The sequence below is a fragment of the Sylvia atricapilla genome, chromosome 5 (genome assembly GCF_009819655.1).
Source record: "Sylvia atricapilla isolate bSylAtr1 chromosome 5, bSylAtr1.pri, whole genome shotgun sequence".
In the NCBI taxonomy this organism is placed as follows: Eukaryota; Metazoa; Chordata; class Aves; order Passeriformes; family Sylviidae; genus Sylvia; species Sylvia atricapilla.
The window spans coordinates 65,735,191-65,749,187 of NC_089144.1; the positions used below are offsets into that span (position 1 = coordinate 65,735,191).

Here is a 13,997-nt window from a genome sequence, read left to right on the forward strand (position 1 = left end):
AATTTATCCAATGAGAGTGCAGATGAGAAAGCCGACCAATGGAAGATGCAACTTGTTTGACGTCACGGAGCCGAGTTGTCCAATGGACAAGGAGACTGTTGAGTCATTTCATTTGCATACAGTCCCTATAAATAGGGGGGGACTCTGCATCGGCGCTTTCGTCGTTCCTGCGGTAGTCAGGTATTGACAGCCCCTGAAAATGCCGGAACCAGCTAAATCCGCCCCCGCGCCCAAGAAGGGCTCCAAGAAGGCCGTCACCAAGACTCAGAAGAAAGGTGACAAGAAACGTAGAAAGACAAGGAAGGAGAGCTACTCCATCTACGTGTACAAGGTGCTGAAGCAGGTGCACCCCGACACGGGCATCTCGTCCAAGGCCATGGGCATCATGAACTCCTTCGTCAACGACATCTTCGAGCGCATCGCCGGCGAGGCGTCGCGCCTGGCGCACTACAACAAGCGCTCCACCATCACGTCGCGGGAGATCCAGACGGCCGTGCGCCTGCTGCTGCCCGGCGAGCTGGCCAAGCACGCCGTGTCCGAGGGCACCAAGGCTGTCACCAAGTACACCAGCTCCAAGTAGGGCGTCTCGGACCGTCACTTTCAACCCAAAGGCTCTTTTAAGAGCCACCCATATAATCAGTAAAAGAGTCGATCACTGATTTTTTTTTTTTTCGGTGAGTGGTGCTTATACCTAATACTGTTTATAGTGCCGGGGTTAGGACATGTTGTTAAAAGATTAGAGGAAAGTGTTTATCCTCTTACGTATCCGGAAATATTTAGATCGTCTTGTCTGTCCTGTTGTGACAGTTGATGTCGCAGGTAAAAAAAATGCATGTCGGGCGCTTAATGAGTTTTAAAGCGGTTGAAGATTTTTTTTTCCTTCATTTTAGAGTATTTATTCGTTCTAGTTATTCATTATGACGGTGTGTTGTCCCCTTTAAACATTACATGTCATTCTGAAGAGACTTGGCCATAAGCCAAAGTGGGTTGTTTACCCGGGAAACTAGGGATTAGTCTGTAATAATTAAAAGATTATGTTTAATAAAAACTGTAGCAGCAAGAACAGGAAATGCATAATGGTTTAGAGAACAGCATAATTTTATTAATCCTAGAGATTTCATAGGGAAGCAGTGTACTCTATTAATATCTGCGGCAGAGTGGAAGCGTGGCAGAGTTAAGAAATCCCTAAATGATAACACAATAGGAAACTACGAGTAAAAATAAGATAATATGGGGGGGAGGGAAAGGAGCGAAGATAAGCGCTTTAACGAACCTCAGGTAGCTCGGGATCCGCAGGGAAAGCTGCACTTGGGTAAACGCTTTTTACAAGGGGGGTTTAATCCCGGTTGCTCCGGCCAGGGGCCGCGAGAAAACTGCTGCAGTCAGAGTAAAAACTCCGCTTCTGCTGGCGGGCTCCAGGTGTGGGAGCGCTTCGGGCCGTCTCCAGTCCCGCTCGGCAGCACGGAGCTGAGGGATAAGGGAAAAGAGAGGGCGGCTGCTCCCGTGGAAAGAGGGAGGGAGGAAGGGAAGGGAGAAGAGGCACGGAGCGCGGAGCGGCGGCGACTCCCGCCCGTCTCTTTCCGCCCCAACGCGCGGGTCATTCAAACCGCGCCCTCTGTCCAATGGCCGCCGCCGTCTCTTCCCGCTGGCCAATCAGGGCGCGCTGGCGGCTATAAATACCGGCCCCTGTGGGCGCGGGGCCGTCAGTGTCTGTTCACTTCGCTGCGGGACTCGGCTGCGGACATGGCGCGCACGAAGCAGACGGCGCGTAAGTCGACGGGCGGGAAGGCGCCCCGCAAGCAGCTGGCCACCAAGGCTGCCCGCAAGAGCGCGCCGGCCACGGGCGGCGTCAAGAAGCCGCACCGCTACCGGCCCGGCACGGTGGCGCTGCGCGAGATCCGGCGCTACCAGAAGTCCACGGAGCTGCTGATCCGCAAGCTGCCCTTCCAGCGCCTGGTGCGCGAGATCGCGCAGGACTTCAAGACCGACCTGCGCTTCCAGAGCTCGGCCGTCATGGCGCTGCAGGAGGCCAGCGAGGCCTACCTGGTGGGGCTCTTCGAGGACACCAACCTGTGCGCCATCCACGCCAAGCGCGTCACCATCATGCCCAAGGACATCCAGCTGGCGCGGCGCATCCGCGGCGAGCGCGCCTGAGCTGTTGGCAAACGGAAACTTCAGACCATCAGAAACCCAAAGGCTCTTTTAAGAGCCACCACAACATCACTGGAGAGCTGTAAATTTCTGGTCGCCGGTGGGAAGTGTTTTTTTTTTTTTTTGTGCATCTTTTACAGTCGATAGGATTTTGCGTGTCAAGTAAGTACCAAACTATAATTCGTATCTCGTACGAATTGGATCCTGTCTTTTGCAAAACTGGTACAGGTAGTTCTTTTAAAATTATTTTGCTGAAATATTTCCGTTTAGGGTAAAAACCCCTCCTTTTTGCATCTTTTTTCTCCACGTTGTTTTTGTAAATACGAGACCTAGTCTTTACTGTTCCGAAAGGGAAGATACCTGCATATAAGATGGGTGGGTTTTGTCTGACTGCATGCCTCTTAAAATAGTTCAAATTGTTTGTATGCGTAAAAGAACAAACTTTTATAGAATCTTTCATGCTTAGAGAGGTTAAATACACCCTAAGTGCCTCCTGTGTATTGTGAATTTTATGCTGCCTTTATGCCCTTTATTTAAATTCTCTTATTTTTCCGTTTTATTGCTTCATTCTGCCGGCAGCAATATTGGATTTACCCCCTTTTGTTTTTGGTAGGGCTCGCCTGAGTCGCTTTGTTTTTTAAGGCGCAAAAACTCCTTTTCCCGCCTTCCCTGGGAGGACTCTCAATGAGTCGTTTCAATTTTCTCTTGTCATTTTTAGGGCCTCTTAAAAAGAACTGTTGAACTTGCCACTAAGTGTTTTCCACGAAGTAGCTGTGCTTGAAAACTTAGAAAATCTAGAGTGATTTTTAAAGGGAAGATTTGAATGGAAAAAATTCCCTATTTGTGTTCAGTTATTTTCATGAAACTACCTGCAAAAGGGATTTCTCCCTGACTGAGTTCAGTCACACACACCCCTTCAGTAAATAAATCTGCAGTTGCCTGAAAAAAATGTACATTTCCAAAATTATTTCGGAGCTTATGGCGCCTTTATATATATTTTAATGCTCCAGGCAGCTTTATGTCATTTGAGGGGGCTGCTGTTTCACTGAGTTTTACTGGAAATTACGTCCCTTTTGGGTTTTCGGCGCTACAAATGAGCTCCTTTGGCTGTGAGAAGCCGCCAAATTGAGCCCAACACACGCTTCATTTAAACCAGGAGATAAGGAGTCACTCAGAAACGCTGAGAGGAAACATTTCTCCTGGAAAGCCAAAGATTGCAAGACTATTAGTTGACTCTGAACTGCTGATCGAGGCTTCATTTTAGGAATATTTTTCTCTGTGGCAGAAACTTGGGACTCTGCAGCAAAATCTGACCAATGGAGTGCCTCGGCACCATTTTCTTTCCTCTTGTTTTTCTCACTTTCAGCCATTTTCTGTCTCTGAACCTCGGAGGGTTAAAAGAGAGAAGAGGGGAAGGCATCGGGAGTAATGCTTTGGGAATTAAAAAGTCTGCTGTGATTTATTCATCCCCAGATTTATTCACTGACATACAACTTGTGTTTTTCTGAGCAAATATTTTTTTTTTCTTCCCATAGATTACCAGCAAGATTGCAGAAATTAGTTTTAGTGAAAGCTAACTCATTTAGTTTTAGTGAGATGGCCAAACGTGTGTTTGCAAGGACCTGTTTGCATTTGCTTATAATTAAAAAAAAAAAAAGTGTTTTCTAATCGTTTATTTGGAAGATATTTGATATTTTATAGCTAATCAAAGCCGTTGGTCAGAGTAATTACGTTTCAGCAAAATGAAGCATCAGAGATGATCCTTTTGTGTGTGTGTGTGTGTGTTCAAGAGACAATTTTTGAGCAGTGAGACAGGGAAATAGGTTTTATTTGCCTTAATCTCTTGTCATTTTTTCCTCCAGTCTTTTGAAGACCTCATCCTGTTTTACTAAATGAAATATTATTTGGGTTGATTCAGAGAGCATTGCATACTCAAATTGTAAAAGAAAAAAAAAAAAAAAGAAAAAAAAAAACACTTGATCAGCTGAGAAAGAAAGATGTGCAATGCTTTTTTTTTTTATTTTTTGTGGGCTCGTATCAACTCTAAATTATAATGCCTGAGTCTGAGGCATTTTTGAGGTGTGATACACCGCAGAGGGGTGGCATATGTACACACAGGTCACTTGGTGCAAGATTAAGTCCAAGTGAGAATAAAAGTGGAGGTTCCTCTAGTACCAGTTGGCTTCTGCAGCATTTCTTTGCTTTTTGCAGGGGAAAAAAGAATGAAAGAGATATAAGAATGCTGCCAAGATAAAAGAATGCTGCCAATTCTAAGCTCCATGTGAGCAAGACCTCTGTGCTGAGCAGCTGAGGATTGGCTTGAGAGTTGCTGTTGGTAATTAAGGTGCTTTTGCAGGTGATTTTTAGATGCTCAGCAAGATATTTGGCTAGGACTGTTCCTGGCCCTTTAGCCATGGATGAACTGGCTCAGATGAAAATCATGGCTTGGAAAAATGTTCTTCTCAGCCCAATGGGTACAGTAGAGCATAGCTACTGACATCCTGGTGAGATACTTCATTTCATACAAATGCATAAAAGGTCTTAAGACAGCATCTTTCAAGAATAAAAATCTTTGAATCAGTCAGTCCTACTTGACAGCTATTAATTTCCAAAAAAATCTGAACAGATATATATCCCTATGAAAGGAAGGTCCTCATTGGAGTTATTGTTATGTAAGTATTTTGTAAAGGTGGTTGCAAGCCAGTATGCAAAGGTAGGTCCTAAACATTTTCATTTGCAAGTCCCTCTTGTGGGCTTCTTCACAGTCTCAATCACCTGTTGGTGACAGCCTTCAGCAGCCACCAACAGTGGTGTTTGAACTTCAGATTGCCTCACTCTTCACTCCCACTTCCAAGTCACTTTGCGGCTTCAAGCTGGGTGTCAGCCTGTTTCAGATTGTGGTTGTGCAAATGTGGCCACAACAGCATGAACATTTATAAGTATTTTATATTATATATTAGAAAGCACTTTGTCAGCTGCTCCTATTATAGAATTAATTACACTGGCCACAATAACAGGCTCTGGCCCTGGGATCCTGATGATTAATGCACTTTTCCAAGCGAAGGTGTCCAATTTGTCTTTTATTACTTCTCAGGTTATAGCTATAGCTGGGTGGATGTGCAGAGTGACCAGACACCAAAAATTGACCTTCAGTCACACACAGGCCAGCCAACACTCAACTCCCAAGCCCATCAGTTGCCTCTGGTTAGTTGTCTCTTTTTTTTTTTTTTTTTTTTTTTTTTTTTTTTTAATCTGACATTACCTCCAACAATTCTTGGAGTTGTTTCCTTGAGCCTTCCTGATCTTTTTTTTTTTTTGTTCTGCTTTGAGCTAGTTGTACCTCAGCAGCATTAGCTTTTAACAAAACTTTTTTTTTGTCAGCTCTTGTGGCCTAATGCTACACACACTCCAGCCACTAATGCTAAACTGCTTAATACATCATGAAAATATGGAGAATACAGATAATAAAAATTTCCTGTATAATTAATACTATGATGTGACACAAGATGGAAAGCTCAGTTCTCAGTGAGGCTGATATGGCAGTTCCAAGGTTTAGTAATAAAAGAGCAACAGACTAAAGGAACATTAATATATATTGTAAAAAATAATGCAAACCGAGTTTGAATAAAACCCCTTTTATATATATAAAAAATGTAAGCCCTTCTAGCTGGGAGCCTCAGCCCCAGTCTGATGACTGACAGGGATCAGAAAAACAAATCCTGCAGCTCCAGGGACACTGGGGTGGCACAAGACATGCCCCAGCCTTGCTCACTCCACAGTTTTCATCTGTGCCACTCATGGTGCCTCACATCTCAATCTAAAGGTGCTTTTAGGTTTGGCTTCAGGTTCCAAGAGCTCTGGGGGCACTGGTGTCACCAAAGATGTACCAAGGTGAGTATGGCACTGCCTTCTCCACACCCTTCCCTTCCAGGCCATCCGTGGGGCTGGGCGCCTCAGCCTCAGCCCAAGGCTGCCTGTTGGGGAAGATGAATCAGGAAAACCTTATAAATATGATTGCTTAGCAAAGATTCTGAAAATATGAAACCTATAATCGGAATAGAAATGAAAGCTTACTTTGAGTTGTAGGATACTGAGTCTTAGTTACTATAGAACCTGAAAACAATGGCCTAGCTAGCTGAAGAGAATCCCTTTGGATTGAACAATACCTTTCTGCTGGCTGAGGGATCCAAAGGTCAATGTAGCAGAAAAGAGAAGTCTAAGGAGTAGTTTTTAGAGTTTAAAACATAACACAGTATGGTAATATAGTAGTTCTTATAGGCTGTATGTAGATTCTATAGGATTTTGTGTCTTGTGTTGGTTGGCCACTGAAAATTAGAATATTCATCACAAAAGGAGATATAATGTATTGTAACAAAGACCTCGCTCTCTTAACTTTCTTACCTCTTAACTCTTACTCTTACTTCTCCTCTGAACTCCTCTCTTACCCTTCCTCTTCCCCCTGCTCTCGCTCTCTCCTGCTCTCTTCCCCCTGCCCTTTGCTCTCTCGCTCCCTTCTCTCTCAGCTCTCACCCTGCTGTTCTCTCTCCCTCTCTCTTTGGGACTCCCCTCCAGCCCAGGCTGGTGGCTGAAGGCAGGGCCCTTTTACCCACGACCCTTGCAATAAACCCACATGTTCTAGAATATACAGGTCGGCAGAATTCCTTGTCCCAGCCGTCCACAGATTCGCCTACAGCTGCCCTTGGGGCAAAGGTGTCATTGTCACAGCCGCAGGGACATCGGAGCAGCACCGAGCATGGCAAAGGCACCGTGGTCCTGCCCCAGGGCTGCTCCCTCCTCTCCCTCCTCACCTGCTCATCTGTGAGATGGTCTCCTGTGCTGCTTCCTCAAGCTCACATGTGCTGCCAATGTTCAGTTCCATGTCTGCTTCCCTGGCCTTCGTGTTCTTTTTACCCCTAAGCACTGCAAGGTTTTGCTGGTTCATATCAAGATGAAGATGCTATTTTAATGGGCTTGATCACTTTGTCTTCACACATCAGCCAAGTCTGTGCTCTGCTGCGCTGTCATTTGTGCTCGTGCGGAGGTTAAATGTAGTTAAAATATTAAAAAATAATATTTTTGATTATATATTGTCTGTGACCTTATTGCTTCTCTCTCCACCTTTTATTCTTGCTCATTGCTATCTGTTTCTGAAGATCTTCCATTTTTTTGCATGCTGTGCCAATGCCAGGAATATTTGATGTATTTATGAGTATCCCCTTTCCCTCTGCATATGGATTTTTTATGCTATTCCAAGCACATTATTGATCCATCAGGATGGATCAGTAAAGTCATACAAAATTTTGACCTGTAAGAGCTTCAACTTGTGATGCCATCAGTAGGAAAGTAATTGATCCAGATCAGGCACATGATATACTTTTCCATAAATGTTCCATATGATCTCATGGATTTAACATTCTGGTTTGGTTAGGGCAGTATGCCAATGTTGTAATGAGCATAAGGATCTGGAACTTAAGGCATGATGTAAGAAGCATGACCAAAAAAAAAAAAAAAAAGCTCACAAATAAACAAAATACAAACAGTTTCAGGGACATAGGTTCTCAGGAATAGCCAAAAGTCCAATGTAAATCTGTGTGTGTTTGTTTTAGATGTCAATTCAGTGTGCCGAGGTCTGAACATTTCCTGAATCAATTCAGAATATGGATAATATATGAAAAACAAGTGAGATCTCCACTGCACCAGTGCAATGATAAGTAGCAGTTGAGAATTTCTGAGTGGTTTGCTGCAGTCCACTGGCTCTGTCAAAGTCAAGGTCACACTGAGATTGAGGAACTGCTAAGCAACGAATAGAGCCAGCTGCAATTCAAGTTACTTGTGTTGTGAAATAGAACATTAAGGAAGGTTTTCTTCACCTCCTTTCTCCCCAGTGAACGCTGCTGTTGGTTGCTGAAATTGAATGTTATTTTCCTTATCTGGGCCAATTTTGATTTTCCCATCAGTTCCCTCAGGCAGACTCATCTGACATGTTATTGTTGGTTTTTCATAGGAAAAAGGAACACGTTTGGAAAAAATGAAGATCATTACACGGATATGGACTAGTCCACCCCCAGGACAGATGCATTTAAAAGCCTAAGTGTGGTAACTATGCAGACACCAAAGACAATTGGAGGGGTTGCCGATATTTGTCACTCTCAGGCTCCTTTGCTATTCTCAGTCTAGGCCCATAGACCTCAGAAATTTTTCCAGAACAAAAGTGTCACCCCACCTTTGCATCCAATGCCTGAAAACTTTAACAGTCAGAAGCATTTCCAGACCAGTCCTCGCTGGTTTTTTTTGGTAGGTGCATGCAGAGTTTGAATTCACCTTACAGCAGCAGCACAAGTGCAGCCTACCAGAAATAAAATGAGAATACTGAATATGTGCTGTGAGGACTGACTCACTACTGTTAGATGTGTGTATGTATGTGTACATGCGGTCATCACACATTTTCAAAGATACTTACCTGAGATCTTTAAATGGGAATAAGATTTTCTGAACATCCTTCTGAAATTTATCTATTTTAAAGGCCCTGAAGCACATGGCTGCAAGACTACATTAGAGGTGTTTGGTAATACACAGTATTTTGCAAGCACCTGTATATGTTGTATTTTAAGAACTCTTTCAAGCATCCTCAAGAGTTTAGGAAGTGGGGCTGGTTTGTTGTTTTTTTATTTTTTTTCTGCACATTATAATTAATGTTTAAGAGCTACTTATTTATCTTTCTTCCATTTAACAAAAAGTACAGCGTAAAGTTTGCACTAATTCACTCAACTGTCCCAGGATAGGTTCAGAACTCAGCTACACAGGAGCCACCCTCAGAAACACAAAGCAGAGCTCCCAGAGCCTCTCTGAAACACTCCATGAGCCCCCACCAGGGATTTACTGCTGTGAAAGCGATGATGTTCTACTCCTCCTCTTGCATCTCTTCCCCCAACTGTTTCATTTATCCTTCAGTGCTAATCATGTCTTTATTTAACATTCTGGTTTGGAGCTGCTAATTGCTTTTGCTTTGGAAGTGTGAGAGGCTCAGGTGTCACCCATGTCCTCATGGAGCAATCACTTTCTTGTGGAAAACTCCAGTTTAAATGTCAAGTAGAAGGTTGGCTAGTGGTGCTTTTAAAAAGGTGATCAACAAAGAAAGCCAAGAGGGCCTCATGTCATAGAAGGATTAAAAAAACAAATGCACTGTGATACATTGAGAAATGTTGGAGTGACAATTCCAAAACAGGCAGTTCCCCAAGTTAGAAAATGGATTCCATCAGTAAATTTACAGTTTCATAAAAGAAGCCTGAAGAGTTTGGAACAAACTTGTCTTCTGCAGAGTGAAATAGGAAAAGGGCTAAAAGATAACCACAGATATTAAAACAAACAAACAAGCAAGCAAAACAAACCTCAGAAAAACCAACAAACACCAGAATTTTTTCCTTATGTTCCAGTGTTCGGAAAAAGTAATTTGGATGAATCTATCTTTACAAAAAGACAGCTAATTCCTTTAGACAGCAAATTCCTTTTTGAACATACATCTGCTACAGTTTTGAGGGGATAAGCGAGAAGATGTAAAAAAAGAGAGAAATATCCTATCCTAAAATGTGTGAGTCACTAATAAGAAAGAAGGATGCTTGGGCAATGAGGATATTGTTACAGCAGCACTTTCTTTTTCTTCTCTTTTTCAAAGAAGTTACACAAAATTATGCCAGTGAAAAGGTTTTATAATGCTATGAGTTCTCAGAATATGAAGACTAAATGCAAATTAAAACAGAAGCCACACCAAAACAAAATCTCTAACAAGTTCTTTGGGAAATTCTTATTATCACACTTCTTGAAGGCTTTTTTATTTCTATGTCAATATTCCTCTATTGACTGTAAAGACTATTGATTATTACCTCAAATCAATAGAAAATCGTGAAAAAATTTTAATGTTAAAAATTACAAAGGGAAAATGCCAAGTGGCCCCAAATGTTTTTAATTTTGAAATGGAGTTTAATCTCAATATAAATTAGTGTAGTAGTGTCTGTGTCAGGAAGGAAAAATTTATTAGTTTATGAAATTCTGCCTTAATCCATGAAACTTAGTAGTACTAGAACATTGATCTGTGTTTTAGTGTTGAGGGTTCAAAAGCTGAGCAGCATTCCTATTTTAAATGTTTAGCAAGGAGATAACTCAAACATTAGAGCGAGAAACATGAAATAATCTTTCATTTCCACTACAGTGTGCACCAAGAACAAGTCTCCTACTTCCCTAGTAGGAAACATTTCCAGTAAAGGTTGCTTCTTCCTTATGGTCTGTTCTTTTATAATTCTCTAGGCTCTAAGCTTTCCTAGAAATGAGCAAAAATACACTAGAGAGGTAAAGGTATGACAGCAAATATGTTCATGTTAACACATGTGTGCACTTGTGTTTTCAGGAAACGACCAACCAAACAAAACCCATTAAAACAAACACAGGCCATAGAACTGTTCATGCTTTAATCTTTTGTAAGGAAATTCGACATAACATTAAAAAAAAAAAAAAAAGGTGAAGAAAGAAAAGAAAAAAGGTAAAAATCCTCTAGCCATGACACAGCTTGAGTGTTTCCCTCCCCTCGTATTTTAAACAAAAAAGAACGTAGTAAGAGAGAGAAACTGTAGGTTGCAAAGGACAAGGTTGGCAGAGACTATATAAATTTTCCCGAGGAAGGTGTCTACGCTGGCAAACGCTAATAACCAAAAAATTCCAAAGGAATGCTTGAAGCGTCTAAAGCAAAAGCAGTTGCCGGGCTGGGCGGGCAGAGAGCGGCGGAGGGGCGGGAGCGCCGGGCGAGGCCCAGCATTGGCAGGATTTTGCCGCAGACCCGCGGGCGGCGGGGACGGGAACGGGGAGGAGGCGCCGGAACAGGGCGCCGCAGTCCCCGCCCCCGCGGTGGGCGGAGACTCAGAGGCCGCTGGGCGGGGCCCGGGCACGCCGGGACTCCGCCCCTCCCTGCCGCAGTTCTCAACCAGGTCGGCTCCTGGAGAATAAATAGCCGCTGGGGGCGGACGATGGTGCACACAAAGGTTTTGCGAACTGTGATACAATGTCCGGCCGGGGCAAGGGCGGCAAGGGGCTCGGCAAGGGCGGCGCCAAGCGCCACCGCAAGGTGCTGCGCGACAACATCCAGGGCATCACCAAGCCGGCCATCCGCCGCCTGGCTCGGCGCGGCGGCGTCAAGCGCATCTCGGGGCTCATCTACGAGGAGACGCGCGGCGTGCTGAAGGTGTTCCTGGAGAACGTGATCCGCGACGCCGTCACCTACACGGAGCACGCCAAGAGGAAGACGGTCACGGCCATGGACGTGGTCTACGCTCTCAAGCGCCAGGGCCGCACCCTCTACGGCTTCGGCGGTTAAATTTTATATCGTCAGACTCAAGTTATCTAAAACACAAAGGCTCTTTTCAGAGCCACACACCGATTTCACAAGTAGAGCTAGTAATCACTCAAATCACTAATGCAGAAGACAAGTACCCTTAAGACGTGCACAATATTTATTCTATGCCTGTAATGCGATGTAGTTTGTTTTCATGCATTTTCAGAGCATAATCCATATTAAACCCTTATTATCGTTGAAATCACGGCTCCTAAAGCACTTGGTCACAGCAAGATGTTGATTAAGGAGTTCATGATGCCCATGGCCTTAAACGAGATGCCCGTGTCGGGGTGCACCTTGTTCAGCACCCTGTGCACGCAGATCGAGTAGCTCTCTTGCCTTGCTCTCTTGCACTTCTTGTCGCCCTTCTTTTGACTCTTAATGACCGCCTTCTTAGAACCTTTCTCCGCTGCTGGAGCGGATTTAGCTGGCTCGAGCATCCTTTATGTTTTCTTTCCAGTATCATGACTGCGGCACAACAACATGGACAACGGCACCTCATCTCCCCTCCACCGCTATTTGCGAGGGTGCTTTGCAAATTGAGAGGATTGTAACAGTTCAATTCTTATTGGAATAAAAACTGACCACGTGATTTTAGACAATTCCGCCCTGCACCCGCCAGAGCTCAGGAGCTGCCATTTACACAACGCTCGCTACACCCAGGGTCCTGGATCTAACAAAATTCAGGGTGCGATGCAATCGCGGTGGGTGGACGTTGACTAGTGCAATTACGATCTCTGATAACTTCTTACCCGTTTTCATGTGACGGAGGGTCACACGTGCGGCTGCTGTTAGTGATTTATTAAAAAAATACGGATATTGGTCTAATACCTATATCCAACTATGACGGACAAAGAGTCTCTAACAGTTTGAAATTAGAAAGTGTGTGTTTATTACGACGCCGGGCAGTGTGCGGAATAGCTCCCAAATATACACGCAATTTACAGATGATCACAGGGTCTTTTTATGGACAGGAGTATTGAATACCCAAAACACAAATGCATATTCATGACTCTGGTCCATCCCATTCCCCGCTTCGTATGGTAATTAGCCAAAAAGCAATTAAGCATGCGTAGTTTGTTCTTTGAAATGGGTCGGTAGTCCTTTCTATGGGATGGGGCCTCAAAATGATGAATTAAGATGCGTCTTCCTCGCTTTGACTTTTTAACCTTTTAGTGTTGGTGACACCTGGATCCTGTTTTCTCAAGACTATCTGATTTATGATCACATTGTGTTCTTGGAGTCTATTGATTAAGTTGACAGGCCTCCTGTTGTATCAGTTTCTTAAATCCGGCTTCTGTTTATTAATAAATGGAAGTTTACCTCAACAATATCTAGTTAGCAAAGGGAAGTCTACCTCAGCAATATCAAGTTAAACTAAAGTCCTTTATTCTTCAAAATTAATGTCTCATTAGGAGCACGAAAGGACGAAACAGGCCAGCGGGTCAACCAGGAAAGCTTCTTTATTTTTCTGATTCCGTATCATATGCCATTTTACAGACAGGCCAAGATTGGCTACTCAGGTAGCCACCTCTTTGACCTCATGGGTGGACATCACCATCAATCATCATTCTCCTCCTAGAAAGAAAGAATGTAAACAATTCTAATAAAATACATAAGATTACTTGAAGCTGCGTGAGAACAAAAAGCCAACAGTGAAAAGCAGGCCAATTAGAAGCAACATTTTAACACTTTTAGTTACAATTATTTTTAGATCTCCTAAAAAACCCGAAACGAACACACGAATCAGTAATAGACAGCTCTTCTCGTGAGAGTTGTGGGTGGCTCTTAAAAGAGCCTTTGTGTTACTAGGATTAATAGTGTTTGGACACAGTTTAGCCGCCGAAGCCGTAGAGGGTGCGGCCCTGGCGTTTGAGAGCGTAGACCACGTCCATGGCCGTGACCGTCTTCCTCTTGGCGTGCTCCGTGTAGGTGACGGCGTCGCGGATCACGTTCTCCAGGAACACCTTCAGCACGCCGCGCGTCTCCTCGTAGATGAGCCCCGAGATGCGCTTGACGCCGCCGCGCCGAGCCAGGCGGCGGATGGCCGGCTTGGTGATGCCCTGGATGTTGTCGCGCAGCACCTTGCGGTGGCGCTTGGCGCCGCCCTTGCCGAGCCCCTTGCCGCCCTTGCCCCGGCCGGACATGCTGCAACGATCACAAGCGGTGTCTCAGTGCCGCGCCGATGGCCGCGCGCCTGCCTTTATTGCGGGCGGTCCGACCTGGTTGAGAACTGCTGTAGTGGGCGGGGCCTGGCGCGCTCTCCCCCCGTGCCGCTGCTGCCGCGCCGCCGCCTCGGGCCCGGGCCCGCTCCCGGGAGGCCGAACCCGGACGGGGCCGGGAGCGGGTCCCGGCCGCGCTCGGCCCGTGCCCCCCGCGCCCTGCCCGCGCTCCGCCGGCCTCCCGCGCCGCCGCCATCGAGCCGCGCCCCGACAAACGGCTCGGCCGGGCAGGGAGCGGGGGGTTC

The 13,997-nt window shown here is 45.0% G+C and overlaps 4 protein-coding genes across 4 annotated transcripts; 3 read left to right on the forward strand and 1 right to left on the reverse strand.

The window, feature by feature from the left end:
* Positions 1 to 105: 105 nt before the first annotated feature.
* LOC136361748 (histone H2B 8) lies at positions 106 to 659 on the forward strand. Its single transcript, XM_066319881.1, has one exon. The coding sequence runs from the start codon at positions 200 to 202 to the stop codon at positions 578 to 580; it is 381 nt and encodes a 126-aa protein (XP_066175978.1). The 5' UTR covers positions 106 to 199; the 3' UTR covers positions 581 to 659.
* Positions 660 to 808: 149 nt separating this feature from the next.
* Positions 809 to 8,062, forward strand: LOC136361746 (uncharacterized). The gene is made up of 3 exons (XM_066319877.1): positions 809 to 3,717; positions 3,835 to 4,655; positions 7,758 to 8,062. The coding sequence occupies exon 1, from the start codon at positions 1,231 to 1,233 to the stop codon at positions 2,152 to 2,154; it is 924 nt and encodes a 307-aa protein (XP_066175974.1). The 5' UTR covers positions 809 to 1,230; the 3' UTR covers positions 2,155 to 3,717; positions 3,835 to 4,655; positions 7,758 to 8,062.
* Positions 8,063 to 11,160: 3,098 nt separating this feature from the next.
* On the forward strand, positions 11,161 to 11,512 carry LOC136361749 (histone H4). Its single transcript, XM_066319882.1, has one exon. It carries the CDS (start codon positions 11,201 to 11,203, stop codon positions 11,510 to 11,512), a length of 312 nt encoding a protein of 103 aa, XP_066175979.1. The 5' UTR covers positions 11,161 to 11,200.
* Positions 11,513 to 13,201: 1,689 nt separating this feature from the next.
* On the reverse strand, positions 13,202 to 13,716 carry LOC136360952 (histone H4). The gene has a single exon (XM_066318542.1). The coding sequence runs from the start codon at positions 13,675 to 13,677 to the stop codon at positions 13,366 to 13,368; it is 312 nt and encodes a 103-aa protein (XP_066174639.1). The 5' UTR covers positions 13,678 to 13,716; the 3' UTR covers positions 13,202 to 13,365.
* Positions 13,717 to 13,997: the final 281 nt, after the last annotated feature.

What these genes read in the sequence shown, in the direction of transcription:
- LOC136361748 (XM_066319881.1), top strand. Translation starts at nt 200, where the DNA reads ATGCCGGAACCAGCTAAATCCGCCCCCGCGCCCAAGAAGGGCTCCAAG.
- LOC136361746 (XM_066319877.1), top strand. Translation starts at nt 1,231, where the DNA reads ATGGGGGGGAGGGAAAGGAGCGAAGATAAGCGCTTTAACGAACCTCAG.
- LOC136361749 (XM_066319882.1), top strand. Translation starts at nt 11,201, where the DNA reads ATGTCCGGCCGGGGCAAGGGCGGCAAGGGGCTCGGCAAGGGCGGCGCC.
- LOC136360952 (XM_066318542.1), bottom strand. Translation starts at nt 13,677, where the DNA reads ATGTCCGGCCGGGGCAAGGGCGGCAAGGGGCTCGGCAAGGGCGGCGCC.